Source organism: Leopardus geoffroyi, chromosome B2 (assembly GCF_018350155.1).
Source record: "Leopardus geoffroyi isolate Oge1 chromosome B2, O.geoffroyi_Oge1_pat1.0, whole genome shotgun sequence".
Taxonomy (NCBI): Eukaryota; Metazoa; Chordata; class Mammalia; order Carnivora; family Felidae; genus Leopardus; species Leopardus geoffroyi.
Window position 1 is genome coordinate 125,389,033 of NC_059332.1, and position 20,837 is coordinate 125,409,869.

At 41.6% G+C, this 20,837-nt stretch overlaps 1 protein-coding gene across 12 annotated transcripts in view; it reads left to right on the forward strand.

The window, feature by feature from the left end:
* Positions 1-20,837, forward strand: part of ECT2L (epithelial cell transforming 2 like) — an 81,645-nt gene that overhangs the window by 41,099 nt on the left and 19,709 nt on the right. For 11 of the 12 annotated variants that reach the window (XM_045499816.1, XM_045499804.1, XM_045499815.1 and 8 more), the window contains 7 exons: positions 205-373; positions 4,562-4,690; positions 11,037-11,129; positions 13,168-13,350; positions 15,159-15,262; positions 15,662-15,787; positions 20,436-20,522. In XM_045499816.1, the coding sequence (XP_045355772.1) occupies positions 205-373; positions 4,562-4,690; positions 11,037-11,129; positions 13,168-13,350; positions 15,159-15,262; positions 15,662-15,787; positions 20,436-20,522 (891 nt within the window). The remainder of the gene's footprint in view (positions 1-204; positions 374-4,561; positions 4,691-11,036; positions 11,130-13,167; positions 13,351-15,158; positions 15,263-15,661; positions 15,788-20,435; positions 20,523-20,837) is intronic. The other variant, XM_045499812.1, reaches the window with a different exon arrangement.

Here is a 20,837-nt window from a genome sequence, read left to right on the forward strand (position 1 = left end):
TGGAATTGAAGGTATACTTAATTTTCTCCTCTTATAATTAGAAAAGAAATGAAATTATTTAAAAAGAAACCAACAAAGGAGAAAGCTTATCTTCCCCCTTCCACAGTTTCTGACAACAAGTCTTTAAAAATCAGAGCGTATTACATACCCATTGTCTTTATTAATAAATATGCTAAAATAATGGGCTCTGTTTTCATTTTCTAGATAGTAGTGGACAGCATTAAGGCAGGTATCATTTCTCTGGTGTATGAACACTGTGGCTTAACCTTGGAGAGCCTGCTTTATCTCATAGAAAAAGCTCTGGATGGACGGAAGGCACAGAGTATGGGGATATTTAGTGAAGGAAACAGCAGAGAAATCAATTTACTCCAAGGTAAGCTGGGAGATTCGAGACAACAACCAACTTTGCAGCAATGCCTACCACATGTATGACCTCCAGAATACTATTTCTCAATTTGCTGACAGAATTGATATCTTAGCTCAAAGGAGTCATAGAGGAGGAGTCCCTCTTATTCAAGAAGGGTCAGCCTTTTTGTTCTATTCAGGCCTTCAACTGATTGGATGAGGCCCACCCACACTGGGGAGAGCTATCTGCTTTACTCAGTCGGCTTATTCAAGTGTTAATCTTACTCCCAAACACTCTCACAGACATACCCAAAATTATATTTGACTAAATAAATATCTGGGCACCGGTGGCCCAGTCAAGTTGATACGTAAAATTCATCATCATACCATTAAACAAAAACTTCCCTTGTCCCCCTTATTCCAGCCTCTAGGAACTACCATTATACTTTCTGTTCCTATGAATTTGACTACTTTATGTAGCTCCTCTGAAGTGAAATCATACAGTAGTTAACTTTGTGACTGGCTTATTTCACTTAACAATGTCATCAAGTTTCATTCATGTTGTAGCTTATGAAAGGATTTCCTCCACTTTTTAAGGCTGAATAATATTCCATTGTATATGTGGATCACATTTGGCTTATCCTTTCATTTGTTGATGGACATTTAGTTTGTTTCCACTTCTTTGTTTTTGTGAATAGTCCTGTAGTGAACATGAGTATGCAGATATCTCTTTGAGATTCTACTTTAAATTCCTTTGGATATGTATCCACCTATGGGAATGCAGAACCATATGATAGTTTTATTTTTTAATCTTTTGAGGAACCTCCATACTATTTCCCACCATTTTATGCTCCCTTGTGCACTGTTGCAGACAGAAAGTGTTCCATTTTCTTCACATCCTTGCCAACACTCGTTGTTTTCTGTGTTTTTGCTTGTTTTTAGTTGATAGTTAACTATCTTAATGGGTTTAAGGTGATATTCATTATGGCTTTGATTTGCATTTGTCTAATGAATCGTGATGTTGAACATTTTTTCATCTGCTTATTGGCTATTTGTATATCGTCTATTGAAGTCCTTTGCCCATTTTCTAATGGGTTTATTTGATATTTTTTATGGAGGTGTAGATACTCTTTATTAGTCTAGATATTGATCTCTTGTCAGATATATGATTTGCAAATATTTTCTCCCATTCTGTATGCTGCCTCGTACTCTGTTTATTATGTTCTTTCGTGCACAAAAGTTTTTAAGTTTGATGAAAGTATAGTAATTATAATAGCAGCAAATATCACTAATAGAATGCATTGTACTTCCAAGTGGTTTATACCACAAAGGAAAGGATTGGCTGGTATCATTAATTTGTTATGGGTCCTCTTTTAAAAATGTTAATGGTGGGGCACCTGCATGGCTCAACTGGTTAAGCCTCGGACTCTTAATTTCAACTCACATCATGATTTCATGGTTTGTGAGTTCAAGCCCCAAGTCAGGCTCTGCACTGACCATGTGGAGCCCTTGGGGTTCTCTCTCTCTCTCTTCCCTGCTCATGATCTTTCTCTTTCTCTCTCAAACTAAATACATACATACATACATACATACATAAACATTTTTTAAAAATGATGATGGTTATCCTTTCCGGGGGGAAGAAGATGACGAGTGTTTTAGAACTAAAGTTTCAGTTTCTAGTCTTCCTTCTACTATAACTTACATTCTTTCCTTGTTATACCTAAGATAGAACTGTTTTAGCATGAAATCTTCCACCTTTGGGAGATGAGGGAAGAAAGGGAATAAGTCAAGGATCTGGCTGGCAGGGAACTCACAACATGGCCAAGCGAATACCTGAATCACCCATAAAACTGCCATCTCTGTGGCTATGTCGCCCAATGATCTATTCCAGCTGCTAACTCAGGAACAGAGCAGGAAAGCTCTGGCGGGCTGCCGGGGCCCACTGATCCATCTGGGGGAATCCCAGGAGGGCTGCACAAACTGAAAGCATAGCTCCTGGCTGGGTTTGCCAACACTGTTGCTGAACAAATGCAGATAAACTCATGGCAAGAGAAGCCAATCACTCAAGAGACAAGGGTTTGGAAGAAGGAAAGGGAGACATTTATTTTGAGTGCCAGTAGCCAAGGAGAGTTGCAGGCTTGAGCCTAAACAACCGACCTCTCCACCTGCAAGATGGACACTAGAGTTTTACAGAGATGAGCTCCGTGGGGTACGTGCACGAGAGCAGGCAGGGGGCCTGACCATGAGCTGGGGGTTGGTATGTGCTCAGCTCACAATCACGGGCAGAGAAGGGGACACGTTAGGTGTGGTCTTTGAGGCATTCCATTGCTATCAGGGCTTTTCTGGTCCAATTGGAAGAGTCCAGTCATTGCATAACGTCTTGTCAATGTCTCCAGAAAGTGCAGTAAGAAATAGGCATAATGGGTTTTCTTTGGAGCATGAGTTAAGCAGTCTTGTCTATTTCTGGGTTTAACTGTTGGGGTCTTTGGTTGAGCAAGAGGGCTTGCTGACAGCTAGAACTCAGCATGCTTGGGATAGGTTTAGTGAATTTTATTATAAACAAAAATAAGCTGCTTTTGGTTTATCTTTACCTTATTTTTGTCTTTTTTTGTTCAGGTTAGCTGTGCCTGGGGCAAGTTACGTTCCACACCTGATTTTATATGCCGCCCTCCCCGCCCCCCAAAGTAAAGCATGGCTACTATTCGGGGTTTAAATTTATGATTAATTACATGGCAGCTCTCCTCTAAATGATGGAGAGGTATCAATTGCAAATTTATGCTGTGGCGTAGTAGGTTCACCTCTTACGGAGTAGAAGAGCCTGTTAGGGTTTTCTAACATCTCAGACTTTTTGTTCTCCAGATGAGACAGGTTTCCAAACTCTGCCTTTTTCTCGTTTTCTTTCTTTAAAAATAAAAAAATAAAATATATATATATATATATGTATATATATATTTAATGTTTATTTATTTACTTTGAGAGAGAGAGTGTGTGAGAGGGAGAGAAAACACATTGGGGCGGAGGGGCAGAGACAGGGAAGAAAGAGCCACTCTGTCAGAGCAGAGCCCCACTTGGGGTTCGATTCCACAAACTGTGAGTTGATGACCAGAGCCAAAATCAAGAATCAGATACTTAACTGACTGAGCCACCAAGGTGCTCCCTTCGTTTTCTTTTTTAAATGTCAATAGTAACATAACAAAATACCTGAAAACGGAAGTTTTTCCCTCTGTATAATTGTGGTGTTTCTGCAAGAGCTTTTGCCTTGAAACCAACAACAAAATGAACTCTCTTACTCCAGTGATCTCAACAGGTTCTTCCGTTCTGTATCTAGACTTCTTGGTGGAAGGAAGTGAAATGTTGGGATTCTTGCCTGACTTTGTTTTCGACTGCCTTCCTGGGACTTAAGAATTCAGAGTCTCCAGGAGTCCCTTAGAAATGGGTCCAAACACATTCTCATTAGTTGAATCATCATATAGAATTCCCAGGAAGTGAGCGTTTCCAGGATGGTTACCATCTCTGGGAACCTTCTGTTCAGACTTCTTTTTTGATTGACAACTGTGAGAAACATTTTTTTTTTTTTATTTTTTTTTTTTCAACGTTTATTTATTTTTGGGACAGAGAGAGACAGAGCATGAATGGGGGAGGGGCAGAGAGAGAGGGAGACACAGAATCTGAAACAGGCTCCAGGCTCTGAGCTGTCAGCCCAGAGCCTGACGCGGGGCTCGAACTCACGGACCGCGAGATCATGACCCGGCTGAAGTCGGACGCTTAACCGACTGCGCCACCCAGGCGCCCCAAGTGAGAAACATTTTAACTTCGGAACTTGGTTGCAAAAATCTCAGGGCTTGACTGACCGTCTACCTTGAACCCTGCTGTGAGCCTGGTAACACACTGCTGCTTTTGGGGTGTATATACTTTAATTTGGGGGTATATATACTTTACTTTTGGGGTATATATACATTGGAGGCAGAGAGACGATGTCCTAAATCAGAGTGCACAGCGTCCAATAAATTCAGAATGTGAAGGAGATTGTGACCATGTTGGGGTCCTTTTGTGGCCCCAGTGTGGTGCAGTGCTAAAGGAGAGGCACCCTCCAGACTGGAGTCTTAGGAGCAGATACTGGCTTTTTGAGTTGTGGTTGCTTTTTCACAAACCGCTAAGGGTTTCTGTTCCTGATAATGTTACAGACTAAGAGGACATTTTGATTTCTTTTCCTCAGGTTATAAAATTGGTATTAAAAATTTATTGAGGCCTGAAGTGAGAGACTTCTGGGAGAAATTAGGAAGCTACGTGGCTCCTGAACAAGAAGGGGGTCATGTGGACCTCTTTGTACCACTCGGAGCATCCGGTCAGTTTTGAAAGGCGGTGGTCGTGCCTACTTTATAGTGATATTTTGTGGATTTTTGAAATGCCTTCAGTTCGTATGAGTCAGTCCCTTGTTCCTCTTTATTTCTTTTTTTCTCTTATACCTCACATACTCAGGTATTTAGGAAGAAAAGAGTTGTGGTTAGTTGTCAAAGTAACGAGGGGCAAGAGCCAGCCAAGAACATTATTTGTATTTCTTCTGGAAAACATGGTAAAATCAGCCTCCACTATACAGGAGAAAGTGCCTGACCAGCACAGAAACCATAATCTATCAACCTGAGAAAAGCCTCCCCGCTGTGTTCTGAACCTGGAAGGAATGAGCATGAACTTGGTGACCAAAGACCTTGAACTTGAATCCTAGGCATACCACTTTAGCTGTATGGCCTTAGGCAAGTTTGTGGACCTCTGTTTCCTCATACGAAAGTTAGGAGAATAGTATCTGACCTTACAGGACTTGTGAATATCAAAATAATGTAAATACTTAAAAATAAATAATACAAATACTTAAATAATATTGGAAAATTAGAAACAGGTGAAGTGCTTGGTAAAGATGAGACTGGTTGCTGATCACCGAGGTTGCTGATAATGTTCAGCGCCCCTCGGTCCAGTATCAGTCACTGTAATTCAAAGTTGATTTCATACTTGAAGAGAAACTTTAGAAACAGTAAGACAAATCCACTTTCTAGACATCTATTAAATAAAAGCTCTGCCATCATGGGCTTGTTTTTTTTTTTTTTTTTTTAATTTTATATATTTTTTAATGCCAAGCAGAGCAAAGCAGAGGGAGTATAAGATTAAATTTTCTCGAACAGTTTCTTATTACCCATTCCTTAGAGAACTGTGAGTCTTAAAGCTCTGTCTAATCCTCAGATTTCACTGAACTATTCACACATGCAAAGCATGCCCCTGCCACAGTTCAACCAGGGAAAAGGGAAAAACAAAAGAATGGGAAGAGGGTTAGAGGAAAATGAATTACAAAATATTATAAATTTTTTTTCTTATACAGTTATTATAATTATGTAATCTTAACTATAGAAAATAGGTATAGAAAAATCTAGGAGGAAATACAACACAATATTAACAGCATCTATCTCTAGATGAGTTTTTCAGATTTTCTACATTTGAAATCAAATATGGGTGGTGTGGGATTCCTCGGTTTAAAATCTGTGTGGGGCAGGTGGGAGTGGCAGTGGGGTGTGTAGAGAAAAGGGTTTGGAAGGATGTATGTCAAGGTGTTAACAATAGATAAGTGATTTTTCTTTTTTTCTTTTTCTTTGATCTCTTATTTGTCCCAATTTTCTATAACGAACTAGTATTACTTGTATAATGAGAGCAAAGCAAACATTTTAACTGAAGTAGAACAAAAAAAAAAAAAAAGGATTTGGGAAAGTAAAGCTTTGAACGGCTTGAAAATAAGGGCAAAAGGGGAAAAGAACAATAGATTTGGTGATATAAGAATTGTCTCAGGGCGCCTGGTTGGCTCAGGTGGTTGAGTGTCCAACATCGGCTCTGGTCATGATTTCCTGGTCTGTGAGTTCAAGCCCCATGTTGGGCTCTGTGCTGACAGCTCAGAGCCTGGAGCCTGCTTCGGATTCTGTGTCTCCCTCTCTCTCTGCCCCTCCCCTACTTGATCTCAATCTCTCTCTCTCTCAAAAATAAATAAACATTAAAAAAAATTTAAAGAATTGTCTCCAGTGAAACGTAATGGCGCTCAGATTTCTCACCACCATTTTGGCCCCCAAACCATCTCTAAAGTTCTTGTCAAAGGTCATTTCCACCTGGATGAGCCATCAAGACCCTGATTCAGTCAAAAGATCCCAGGTTCTCAGTCCAAAAATCTCTTTTCTGCCACCTCCGTCATCACTCTTGAGCTTGTCATCCCCGGAAGCTGTATTACCTCTGAAAGCTTGATCTCCAGCATTTTTCTCCCTCAGTACCACTTCCAAATCATGTGCCAAATATTCCAACAACCATGTTCCAAATATTCCTACTCTAATAGTTCTTTGCCTGAAGATCTCCAATGCACACACTCTCACTTTTACACTCTCTATCAACCTTGCCTTCATCCTTGGTTCCTTCTTTGTTAAACCTGCGTTTAATGGTTCATCATTATCATTAGTTTCTTGCAAAGAATCTGAACTTCTTTGGCTCTCTTTCTCAGGCTAAATTCCAATGTTCCTTAAACACCATCATCTACCTAACCTCTGCCTGCCTGCACTAAAGCAGCTGAAGCCTGCTGAAAAAAGTAATATGACTTTTAATCTGACTTGACTTTGACGGCATAAATGTCGAATAAGATTGCAACACTGATGAGCACCTGCTAAATTCCTTTGGTAAATTCCTTTCCCACTCTTGGAGAGGACTATACCGTCCCTGCTCCTCCTCTGTCAATACTTCAATAACCTCTTTCAGCTGTTGACCTTGCCTTTTCCTTCCCTGAGAAAACTCCCGAATTCCCCTCCCACCACCAAATCCACCGCCTCCCCCGCTTCTTACCTTGGCTCTCTGTCTTCCCTTCTGTTACGATGGAAGAAACACCTCTGCCCAAATCAGAGATCCGGCATCCGCTAGGACTCTGTATCTCACCACCTTTCACCTCCTCACGGCCGCATTCCTACACTCAGTTCTCTCCGACAGCCTCTACCCTCTTTTATTGGGTCATTCCTATCAAATCAGGATCACCTGTAGCAGCAGCTCCTGTCCTAAAAAAAGAGAGAGGGAGGGAGACCATAAACTTTCCCTCGCCTATGTACCCTCACCTATATACGGATTTCTAGGTGGTTCTCAAATGTTCATGTGTATTTGAGTCACCTAGAGGTCTTGTGGTTTAAGCATGGGACTCTTGATTTCCGCTCAGGTCATAATCTTACAGTTCATGGGGTCGAGTCCCGTGTGGGGCTCGGCGCTGCCCCTGCAGGGCCTGCTTGGGATTCTCTCTCCCCCACCTGTCTCTATCCCTTCCCCGCTCTCACTCTCAAAATAAATACATAAGGCTTTTTTTTTTTTTTTTTTAAAGTACGCATTGCTAGACCTTGTCCTAGCATTTCTTACTCAGTAGGTCTGGCGGGGGCCGGGGGCGGGGGGTGCTGGGAATTTTCATTTCTAACAAGTTCCCAGGTGCTGCTGCTCCCGGGGCACGCTGGGAGAAACACTGGTCTATGCCGACTACTTTCCTCACCCTTCCTTCGCTCCTCATTTCACGCACACGGACACTCTTCCTGGAAACTCTCTGCCTTCTCTCCGTTCCCGGAACACCACCCTCTCCCTGCGCTGCCTCTTCCGTCAGCGGGCCCTTCCTGGGGTCCTTTGCCGGCTCCGCGCCCTCTGCGAGCTGCCCGGCCTTTCCCACCACCGCACTCTTTCCCTGGACAACCTCATCCGCTCCCGACTCTAAATCCGATGCATGTGCCCGGGACTCCCAAATTTGTGCTTCCGGCTCTGCAATCTCCCCGCTGCACACTCATAGCTAGCTTGCCGTCCTCATACGAATGTTTAGTTTGGGCATCTAGGAGGCATCTCAGAGTTAACATACCTAAAAGGCCGGATTGCCCCCTCAGCACCAAACCCCCCCCCACCTGGCCCGGGATTCCTCGGTTAGGATATCATCATTCGCTCAGTTGCTTCATAAGCCCAAAACCTAAAATTTATCTATTTTGGACATTATTTAAACATTTTCAAGCAACTTTACGAAGGTATAAGTGACACCTAATAAACCGTACTATTTAAAGGGTGCCATTGGCTAAATTTTGACATATGGATACGTGCCCTGTGAAACCATAAAACATCAAGATAACGAACCTAGTCACCACCCCCCAAAAAATTATGCCACTCTGTAATTTTTCTCTCCTACTTCTCCCCACCCCCAGCCATGAATCCACTGTCCTACTTTCTTTCACAATATATTCGTTTGTATTTTATAGAATTTTCTATAAATGGAACCATACATACATCGTGCACTCTTTTTTGTCAGGCTTCTTTCACTCAGAAGAATTATTGTAGATCCATCCATTTGATGCTTGTATCAATGGCCCACTGTTTTTTTATTGCTGGGAATTATTGCATCGTACACATATACCACAGTTTGTCTGTTCAGTCACTTGTTGATAGATATTTGAGTTCTTTCCAGTTCCTGGGTCTTACATATAAAGCTGGTATGAGCCTATGTGTGAACATATGCTTTTATTTCTCTGGATAAATACCTAGGAGTAGAGTAGCTGGGTCATATGATCAGTGTTAACTTTTTATATTATTTATTTTGTTAATATTTATTTATTTTTCACACACGGAGCGGGGGAGGGGCAGAGAAAGAGGGAGACAGAATCCGAAGCAGGCTCCAGGCTCTGGGCTGTCAGCACGGAGCCCCAGGCAGGGCTCGAACCCACAAGCTGTGAGATCATGACCTGGGCCGAAGTCGGTCGCTCAACCGACTGAGCCACCGAGGCGACCCTGGTGTTAACTTTTTAAACAGCGGCTAAGCTGTTTTCCAAAGTGGTTGTAGAATTTTTCATTTCCACTAGCAGTGTACGAGAACTTGAGTTGTGTAGCACCCCCACACTGGGTACTAGTCTCCTTAAATGTAGCCATTTGTGTGGGTGTGCAGTAGTATTTCATTGTGGTTTTAGTTTGTATTTTCCTAATGACCGATAATACTGAACATATTTTCATGTGCTTATTTGCCATTCATTTGTCTTCCTTGCTGCAGTGTCTGTTCAAGTCGTTTGCTCATTTTTCAAATTAGGTTGTTGGTTGTCTTACTGAGAACTCTGTATGTAGTCTAGAAAACTGATTTGCCAATATTTCCTCCCACCCTGGGACTTATCTTTTCCTTCTCTGAACAATCCCTTTTGAAGAGATGAAGTTCTTAATTTTTGTGAAGTCAAATTTATCTGTTTTTTTTTTCTTTTATAGAGTATGCTTTCAGTGTCATATCTGAAAACTCTTTACCCGACTCAAGTTCACAAGACTTTCTCCTATGCTTTCTTCTAAATTATTTATTGTTTTGACTTTAGGTTTCTGATCCATTGATTTGTTTGTGTTACATAGTGTTAAAGGCACACGTTGAAGTTTTGTGGTTTTTTTTCCTTAACATATGGATATCTCATTTTTCCACTGCCATTTCTTGTAAAGACCGTCCTTTTCTCCGTGCCTTCCTTTTGCATCTTTGTTGAAATCAGTTGAGCACATATATGTAGGTATACCTATGGACTCTATTGATTTCACTGGACCATTTGTCAGTTAAAAGATTAGACCCCAGTAGGGCTTCCTGGGTGGCTCAGTTAGCTAAGCACCCAACTCTAGATTTTGGCTCAGGTCATGATCTCTCGGCTTGTGAGACTGAGCCCCACGTCAGGCTCTGCGCTATCAGCACGAAGCCTGCTTGGGATTCTCTCTCTTCCTCTCTCTCTCTGCCCCTCACCCTCTCCCTCTCTCTCTCTCTCTCAAAAGTGAATATATAAACTTAAAAAACAAAGACTAGACCCCAGTAAACGAAAGACATCCCAACCTTTCAGCCACTGCCATCTTTTTCCATACAATTGAAACAGTTTGGAGTAATTTGTTTATTCTTTTTTTTTTTTTTTTAATTTTTTTTTCAATGTTTATTTATTTTTGGGACAGAGAGAGACAGAGCATGAACGGGGGAGGGGCAGAGAGAGAGGGAGACACAGAATCGGAAACAGGCTCCAGGCTCTGAGCCATCAGCCCAGAGCCCGATGCGGGGCTCGAACTCACGGACCGCGAGATCGCGACCTGGCTGAAGTCGGACGCTTAACCGACTGCGCCACCCAGGCGCCCCTAATTTGTTTATTCTTAGACCACAAAGAGTTAAAATATATAGCCCAATATATTAGTTTCATTCAAAGTAACTCACTCTATGTGCTGAATTTAATAATTCCATCTTTATGCTGTGTCACTGAAGAAGGGGTGAAATTAATGCCATACTTAATTTTGACCGCTGTTTTTAAGTTTCAACAGTTTTAAGTCTGTATCCTTACAATGAGACTTCTCCTTTGAGTCAAACTATTTTCGAAAATGTATGTAGACTTTTCTCTGCCTTTGGCCTGAGTATTCTGAATTTGAAAATAAGCACCAGGTCAAACCTCATGCCATCTCTCTCCACCCTGTTGTGTAGTCCCCATAGATTAAGTGTTTGGACCTTGGCACTTAGGGGTGAGCTGTGAAGTGTTTGTGGACTGTTCCATGAGGGATTTGGATCGAAGATGAGAAGTCCTCGCGGCCTTTCTTGGCCAGCTTAGTGCTCCTAAGTAATACTTAACTGTTCCAAGGCAAAACCTGTGAGTAAACTAATGACAGTATTTTTGACTGCGCAGAGGCAGGAATAGAAGTTCTTTCTCAGCTGTCTCAGCTAACTGGCACGTTCTTTACTGCCCCCACTGGGATTGCAACTGGCTCTTACCAACACAGTAAGTACACGGAGGCTGACCACAGTGCCCGGTAACATCCACCAACTCCAGGGTCACCAAAAGACACAGCACAGCTAATAATACCGGTTCTGACTCATGTCAATTACTGTCTTCCATTCCTTCTCTGAAGGAATGCTGTCGCTATTCAAACTATGTCATTGCCTGCCGCTCAGTCATTTGCTTAGAAAGGGGTTATTTATTGCAGATATTCGCTTCAAACCATCATGTGGACAAACTCTATTGAAAACATCATGTTTTTAAATATATAATTTATTGTCAAGTTAGCTAACATACAGTGTATACGGTGTGCTCTTGGCTTCGGGAGTAGATTCCCATGATTCATCACTTACATACAACACCCAGTGCTCATCCCAACAAGTGCCCTCCTCAATGCCCGTCACCGATTTTCCCGCTCCCCCCTGCTCTCCCACTCCCTTCCACTCTCAGTTTGTTCTCTGCATTTAAATGTCTCTTACGGTTTGTCTCCCTCTCTTGTTTGTGACTATATATATATATTTTTCCATTCCTTTCCCCCATGGCCTTCTGTTAAGTTTTTAAACTTCCACATGTGAGTGAAAACATGATTGTCTGTCTTTCTCTGGCTGACTTATTTCACTCAGCATAATACCCTCCAGTTCCATCCACGCTGTTGCAAATGGCAGGATTTCAATCTTTTTCATTGCTGAGTGAGTATTCCATTGTATATATAAACCACATCTTCTTGATCTATTCATCGGTTGATGCACATTTGGGAAAACATCATTTTTAACAGTTAAACGTGTACAGTTGCTGATCTAGAGAAATAATAAAGAATAATTCTTCTTAGTGAGATATAATCAATATAGTGTCATTTGGAAGTAAGAATTGCAGCTATAAAGTGATGGTGAAGGGGCTTGCTCAGGTTCCAATTCAACTGCATTATCTGAGAGGAAAAACAAAGATAAAATACATCTGCGAGCAAAATTTGATTTAGATACTAAAAGTTGCAAATATTGAATCTAAATGTGACATTGGCTGACCAACAAGAGGACCACATTGCTCTGCTACAGTAATGGTAATATAATCATTTCCCCCTTTAAAACTCCCTGGCCTCCTATTACCTGGGGTTTGGGGCCACGTAGAAACCATGTAAAGCATGACTTCTCTAATGCCAGATGCCAAAAGACTTTCGAGCCTGGGAAAAACTGTCATGATTGGAACTTGTAAGGGACAAGTTTCCACATATCTACAGAAAGCACATTGGCCTGATAGATTTTTGTAGCAGAAGTCACTCGTTCACTTTAGTTTATATCACTGCATTGCCATGTGATAGCATATGGGGCCTTATGGAGAGGGGACATCAGCCTGGCAGGGTGGGACATCAGCCTGCACACACTGTTCTTTCTGGGGAAGCTTTTCTTCTTTTTCTCCTCCTCTGTCTCCTCTGCCTTCTGTTCGTCCTCCTTTTCCCTCTCTTCTTCTTAGTTTTCTTCTAGGAAAACATCTTATAAAGAGTTGTCCATGTCTATCAATAAAAATGGGGGACAGGAATCAAATAAGGCTACCTATCCATCCGGGACAGAAAATCAGATTTAACATGCCACAGTATCATTCAGTAATTGATTTTCGAGAAGAGAACTCTCTTAAGCACCCATTACAGTTTTAGAGAGAGATATAGAGAGAGAGAGCAACTTGACATGATGTAAGAAAGCTAGAGCGTTGGCGAGCCCAAGATGACTCTGGATGGCATGATGGGGAAGCCAGGCCGAGTGGCATTTTCTTGTATGTTCATTTTTAGGATGTAAAGCAAAGTCAGTATATTCTTACCCAGATGGCCACTCTGCTTCCTGATCTACAAATCCAGCGGCTACTTAATTTTGTTTTCAAATATAACATGTCAGCCTTACCTATCAAAGAATAGATAGGTATTTGAAATTATTCATTGTGTGCTTCTTGAGTTTGTAATTTTACCTTTGAAAGGAGACCGTGAGTATTTATCTTAGTCTTCTAAGGAGAAAGATATTAAGCCTGCAATAATAAAAGGAGAAAATACTGTCAGTTCTCAGTGATTGGCTGGGACGACCGTGGGAAAGGGATCCCTTTGGCATCTACTTCAGTGAGTCAAAGCTGCAGATGTGGTCCAGCCTCACGGACTTTCTGGAAGACACCTTGAAATCAGTAAGGAAACAGTTAAGTCCTCTATTCAAGGAGTTGCAAAAGAACATCAGTGCCAAGATAATAGGTAAGAAGTCTTGCTACTTTTGTTGCAGCTGAGTTATGAGGCTTGTTCTGCTTCCGGAGCAAATACAAGTTTAGGAATGGCTCAAGCGAACGCTGACCTTTGCACCTGTTCAGTAAAACTTGATTCCCTTTGTCCTTCATATCTCCTTTCGAATGTAAGGAATAGCCAATGAGAACAAATATGTTCATCTTCAAAATGCTGAAGCTCGTTCATTTTAAATGATACCATCTTACTAATCCTGTGCCAGGCAGTTGACCTAGACAAAACTCACTAAGTGTTTGCTAGGCCAGAGGGCTCTGCCCTGTTTCCCACCACAATCTGCTCTAAAAGGTAAGCTCCTCTTAGACACAGCACCCATTACTTACATTGTTCTGGGGTGGTGTTCTATTTATTTTCTATATGAAATACTCAATTTGGTGATGGGCTCCATGGTCCTCCGCTGAGCCTACTGGCATCACTGAATTTATTTTCCCATTCACACTCCTTACTCATGACTGATTTATCACAATAGAGTCTTGGAAACAGTTTTCTGTATTGGACCTTCCCCTAAGTCAGTCCCTCCTTTAAAATGAGGGTTTTTTGTTTTTTTTTTGGTTTGTTTTGTTTATCATCTGGGTAAATGACCACCCTCCCATCTTTAACTACCTATTCAATTTATCCCTAACTGTTCCCATCTACCTTAAACACCCCTGAAATCAAGCCAGTAGTTAGTTGTGTCTTACTTCTTCCTTCCCTTCCCTGCCCTGTTTCTTATTGATGTCTTTTGCCACAATAACGGTCTCTACAAGAGCCATAAAACACAGCTATACAGGTAGATATTTTACGTCAATATATGTTCTGCATCTCTTTACATCAATGCCTCCAAAACAGGGCAAAACTGGGAGTGCTATTCTTGGTTTCATGTACTATCCACTTGACCACATTTAGTGGATGTTCAGCCAATACTGAAAAATGCTTATGAGGCTATAAATAGGGAGAAATTATTTCTCCTGGTTTTTTCATAGGTATTAAGGACCAAAAAGAAAAGCGAGAAAGTTAGCTTTTTCAAGATAGAAGAATTTTTTTAATGTTTATTAATTAATTAATTTATTTATTTATTTATTTTGAGAGAGAGAGAGAGAGAGAGCACACGCAGCAGAGAGGCAGAAAGAGAGGGAGGGAGGATCCCAAGCAGGCTCCATGCTGTCAGCACAGAACTTGATGTGGGGCTTGATCCCACGAACTGTGAGATCATGACCTGAGCCAAGATCAAGAGTTGGACACTTAATCGACCGTGCCACCCAGGTGTACCAAGAGAGAAGAATTTTTAAATAATATTTGTAAGCAAGAAGAAGTTAAATGGAATAAAATCATTTTCACATAAATGTATGTTGTTTAAAACACTAAAAAACATAGAAGATGTCTGTCTAACTATGTTTGTATATTATTTCCTGTAGACTTAAAGTATTTATGTACTTGAGCCCATAGATAAAGGGGAGTGAGGAGACATTTTGGGTGGGATTGAGAATCTAAAATTTAAACTTACAAGATTTATTTTCACATGTTCCCTCCTTATTGCGCAATTTATATATTCTATTTAATATCAGCCTTACCAGGATGGGTACTTTTTCATATGCTGCACATTTGGTTACTCTTGGTCAATTTATATTTTATCATGGTAGATAGCCCCCATGGCATAGTGGAATTTTACTTTTTATTCTTCACATTGTTATCCACTAAAAAACAATGGTGAGGATTGAATTGTTTTCTGCTTGATCACATCTCTTACGTAAATCAATTACAAGGCAGATGGCCTTATATATTCGCAGGGCAATTTATGTTTGACCACATGAGTGTGGCTAACATTCTGAATAACCAAGAAATTGCACAAGCTCTGGCAGATGGATTGATGGAACTTTCAAAAGATAATTCTGTAAGTGTTTCTTCAAAGAAAGCCAACCTTTTTCTTTTTTTTTTCGAAGAAAGCCAACTTTAAAAACCCAATACTTAAATACATTTTTAGTTTGCATTGATTTTTTTTTAACCATATTATCCCTTTGTATGAACAATTCCTCTGAGAGATTATATCGGGTTGTAAAACACAGCCACTGAGAGATCCTGGACAATAAGAGAACCAAAATTAACTACAAAGTACCATTTACAGATTTTAGTTGAATAATACTTACTTTGTTTCCTAGACTTAAATTAATTGGGTAGAAAGAAGAAAACGCTGCTCTTTTCTGCTGCACTTTGATCGACCTGTATTTCAGATGAATGTTTTAATTGGAATTTCTTTCTTTTTTTCTTCTGGTGGGGGTTTGATTTTTTTTAGGACAAACCTCTGGAATTTTTGTCAAATTTTCTGCTGAAGAAAAGTAGTAAAGAAAGCAAGGATTTTGGAGAAGATGTTATTCTGACAAAAGGTGACCCAAAAGCAACATTCGATTTATTCATGAAGGTAAGGTTATTGCTGTGCTGTTAGACACACGTGGTTAAGAAATTCATACACAGTAATGATAATTCTACTTGGAGAGCTTTCAACTTGTCATTTTTCCTAAGAATTTCCTTTTCATGGATTATTATAAAAAAAGGGTGTTTCGTAGTTTCCTAATAGGAGTGAAGCCACTTAATGAAGCCACTTAATGCCGGAAGCTGCACTCCTTGACTAGAGAGACACGGTCTGGGCCCCGGGAACAGAGCCCGTCATTTGCATTAAGCAGCTCGCTCAGTGGAGTCCTGAGATTGATTCGAGAGAAAACTTAAGAAAAAAATTTTTTCAACGTTTATTCATTTTTGAAAGACAGAGCAAGAGCAGGACTGGGCAGAGAGAGAGGGAGACACAGAATCCGAAGGAGGCTCCAGGCTCTGAGCTGTCCTCACAGAGCCCGATGCGGGGCTCGAACCCACAGACTGAGAGATCATGACCTGAGCTGAAGTTGGATGCTTAACCACTCGCTGGGTGAGCCACCCAGACGCCCCAAGAAAATGGTTTCATTTGCAATCCAGGACATTTTTTTTTTTTAAATAAAAGTAGGATGTGTTCTTTTCTTAGTTGAAATTCAGATTCATAAAAGGAAAAAAAGGTGGGTTTGAAGCCAGTTCTTCAAGCAAACAAGAATAATTTTGCCAGTACTATGTTCAGGATCCACCCATTCTTGGTTCAGTGAAATAATACGGATTCAGGAAATACGCAAAACTGCATGGTCATTCAGAGAGCTGGTTTCTAAGAAAATATCACTTCAGATGCTGTCCATAGAATGTCACGTGATGCCCATAGAAAAATCACCTCTTGCTTCAAGGCTGGGGACACCACCCCAAACACAAACTCACCATGGAGACTGTTAGTGGGAATAGACCTGTGAGTTCTATCAAGCAGGCAAATAACAGGCTATTAACCTGTTATTCTGGAAGCCTCTCTTCACACTTCTTTAGTGGACAGCACAGTGGAGGAGAGGCAACCACGGAGGACCTTCTGGCAGCAGCGTCCCCTCTGCCAAGCCCCCAGATTGGTCAGCAAAATGAAAGCCATGCAGTTATGCACACCCACCCCTTGGTTGTTACCAGAGCAGGACCCTTGGTTTAACCTGCCCCCCCCCACCCACCCGAAGTGACTTATTTTTCTCAAGCACAAGCTTCCTTTCGAAGAAGAGTCTTAACACATTTTCAGGGACATCTAAGCCTTTTATAGGTCAGAGCCCTGCTTCTCTCATGCCCCATCTCTGAATCTGTCTTTTCAAAAGACTCTTGCAGACCACGCATTCGTCAGGTTCTCCAGAGAACCAGAAGTAATAGGAGATATATATACGTATATACGTATATATGTGTGTATTGTGTATATATGTATATATATGTGTATATATGTGTATATATGTATATACATATATAATATTTAATTTAATTTTAATATATATTATGTCTAATATATCTAATATATATATTTATCCGCACTGTCAGCACAGAGCCCGGTGTGGGGCTTGAACCCACAAATCGTGAGATTGTGACCTGAGCGGAAACCAATAGTTGGACGCTTCACTGACTGAGCCACCCAGGCGCCCCTAAACATCTAATCACTTTAATAAAATAACACAGAATGTTTGGACTTCAAGTTGCCTCATTGCTGGGAAGCAGGCCTGCTAATGTCACATCACCTGCCAGTAATAGAAGCACAGAATCGGAAGACCCAATGCCTAGAAATTTCCTTGATTTAAAACAAAAATCAAATTAGGAAAAATATGTGTTACATTCTTATTTGGTTTTCTATTATTTAATACTTAAGAGTTTGTGCACAAACCCCACGAAACAAAGTTGGGGACTTCCAGGAAGAAAAACCACAGCTTAAACATAGGTGTGGAATTAGGATACAATAGAGAAATTGAGTTTCTCCACACATCGGAGTTTATTTTTTAAACTGTAGATATTGGGGTCTCTGGGTAGCTCAGCGTCTGATTTTTTTCTCTCCGTTCAGGTCCTGAGCTCAGGCTCCTGAGTTCGAGCCTTGCATTGGACTCCGTGCTGGGCATGGAGCCTACTTAAAAATCGGCAAATACATAAATAATAAATAACCTGTAGATATTTGTCCTGAAGAACACACAAACATAACAGCCATAGGAATGGAAAATAATGGTTTCTGCTGAGATAATTGGTTTAGACCATTCCATAGGGGATTCTGTAAGAGGACTTGCCTGCCAAATCCAGGACTAGACACACACACACACACACACACACATACACACAGAGCTGTGTCTGAAGGTATGACTGGGCAGGGCCTACCCTCCATCCAGATGGCCCAGACTCTGCCCATATATGTATATACAGATAGAGGTATATGCACATGTCTGTCTGTCTATCTGTCTACCTACCATCTGTCCAATCAGATCCTATCTGTCTCACTGGGCAATAGTGACTCACTCTAGTGTTTACACTGATACTGTACAACCATGGCAACAGGTTACAAGCAGACCCATGGTTGTTCCTGAGTTCTACCTGTCATTTTCACAGCTATTTCTGCCCCTAATTCAGGCACTGAGTGTCTTGTGGGAGAAGCATCGGCAATAATCTGGAAAAGGCAAACAAGGCAGGAAAGTTCCTACCATGTCATCAGTGGCCTCCCTTATATGTCATGGAGGGAGCGAAGGCACAGGCCCACCAACCCCAAACAGTAGTTTCCTTATAAATGTGCCAAGTTTGTTGCCCCGTCACTTCCTCTGAGTTCATCCCTAAAAAGAAAATAAGGGATGATGTCTTAAATTTAAAAATCGTCTCTAAAATGTAACGAAATTATACGTATCGTATACAGTGAGAAAACTTGTTATTTTTAGATTCAAACAAAATTCACACGCCAAATCAACTTGCTATCCACAAAGAAAAATTGATGCTTAATAAAAGTGGCTGCTGCTGAGCCAGAGGTGAAGCAAAGCCCCAGTGTGAGTGAACAGGTTCTCTATAACCAGGGTGGTCCGGGGGGCCATGCAGAAGCACTCGTGCGAGCCTGCGCAACGGGATGATGTCCCGGGTGAGGTGGTTTCCCTTATATGTGAGATCCACAGACGATTCTGTCCCATTTCGATTCTCTTAACCTTGGGCCAGTTTGAGTGTCGTTCTCATTGCATGTCTGCAGCCACGTCTATCTTTACAACTATTGGTGTCATTGTCACCACTGACGGCTTGAAGTCATCATGTCTCTATTAAATCACCAGCACTGCTGTTTATGCTGAAAGAAGAGAGTGTGTTCCATTCATAGAAACTTTGATTTTGCCAAGATTCAAAGTAGATTCCTGCCCCCCTCCCCACCCCCAGCAGAAGTATAAACACATGCCAGGCTAACAGGGGACATCCACAAATGGGGGAAGCAAAAGAAATGGTGGAAAGACTCTGGGGCAGCTGCGAAGTGCGCAGGCTCAGGTGGGACCTCCGTAAACCGGGGAGAAGCCAGCTGACTGCGGCTGGGGGACCAGGGCTCTTACTTCGGGTAGCCATAAAGAACGGCTGCAGTTACAAAACAAAAATTCCTTTTGCCTGAGTAGAATAAGGCAAAAACCAAAAAAAAAAAAAAAAAAAAAACCCAAAAACAAAGTCTTGGTTATACATTGATTTTTTTTTTCCCACTCTCGCCATAGAACTCAAGGGGTTACCATGAGTAGTTTTATCTTTGACTAGGAAAGGCAGCAGTGATGAGCAGGAATCATCCTTACCTCTCACCACAAACCGGGGACCATTGTTCCCTTGCTAGGGAGGACCCTGCAGGCAGCAGGTGGCACTTTTTTTTGTTTTTTGATGTGCTACTTTATATGAAAGCCACAAGGGAACATGAAGAAAGAATAAGCTATATTTAAATGTGGAAACAGGTTCTAGAGAGAGCATGTGGGTTGTTTCTGACACATTTTCATTAGAGTAAAAAAAGGGTGGATTTTACAAAGTGCTGTGCCCTTTTTCTTCTGGCCATTTTATTATTTTTTCTAATGTTTACTGATTTATTTTTGAGGGAGAAGGGAGAGAGTGAGGGCAGGGGAGGGGCAGAGAGAGAATCCCAAGCAGGGTCCCCGCTGTCAGCGCAGGGCCCATCGCAGGCTGGATCCCATGACTCCGGGATCAGGGCCTGAGCCAAAATCAAGAGTCAGACACTTGACCCACTGAGCCACCCAGATGTCCCTTCTGGTAACTTTAAAAGTAAGATAAGCCATTTGTCCTCAGCTGACAAAGGACAGCAGAATTGAGGCAGAGGCCTGGAATGTGTGGGATTCCTCGTGCCTCAGTGAGCAGATAAGCCCCCCCCCAACCCCCCCCACCTCACCCCCCCCCCACCCCGCCCGGCCTCAAGGAGCAGGGTCTCTCTCCTGCCTCCCAGGGAGAAGGGGGGCTGCACTGAATTCAGTTTCTCAAGTATAATGTAGTTCCTAGGAAGCTAAAGTTTACTTTTTTTAACATAAGATTTAATTTAAGAGAGTCATCAACTGTGTCAAGTGCTTAATTCATTGTGTCTGGGGCGCACCGTGGTTGGGGCTGAAGGCAGACAGCTACTGAAAGCCTCCCGTAGGCACAGCACCCACTGGGCATTCAGACATCCCAAGGCCTGCCTCCAAATAATCAAGTCTGCATTTAATCCTCAGGAAAGAAATGTTAGAGAAGACAACCCTCAGGACGCAAAATCAAGTCTCAGCAAAAACGATCTAAATTTTGAGACGCTGGTTAAGCTGGTAAGCCAATGATTATATAGTAAGAATTCTCCATTGTTTTGCTCCTGAGCCCCCCCCCTCCAAAAAAAAGGCGTCAGCCTTTATTCTGGTTCTTTTTTCTTGACAGTTTACCTTAGGGGGGGAAAACCTTAAATATAAGTGAGGGAATCCAACAGGTAGATTTTTCTTTTGAATATGTCCTGGTCTGAAAAGAAATTAACCAATTAACATCTTGGGAGCAAAAGCCATCTCTGTGCTACTCTGATTTTTTTTTTTTTCTTTCCTTTTCCTTTAAAAAAAATTTTTTTTAAAAAAATTAGAGAGAGAGAGAGGGAG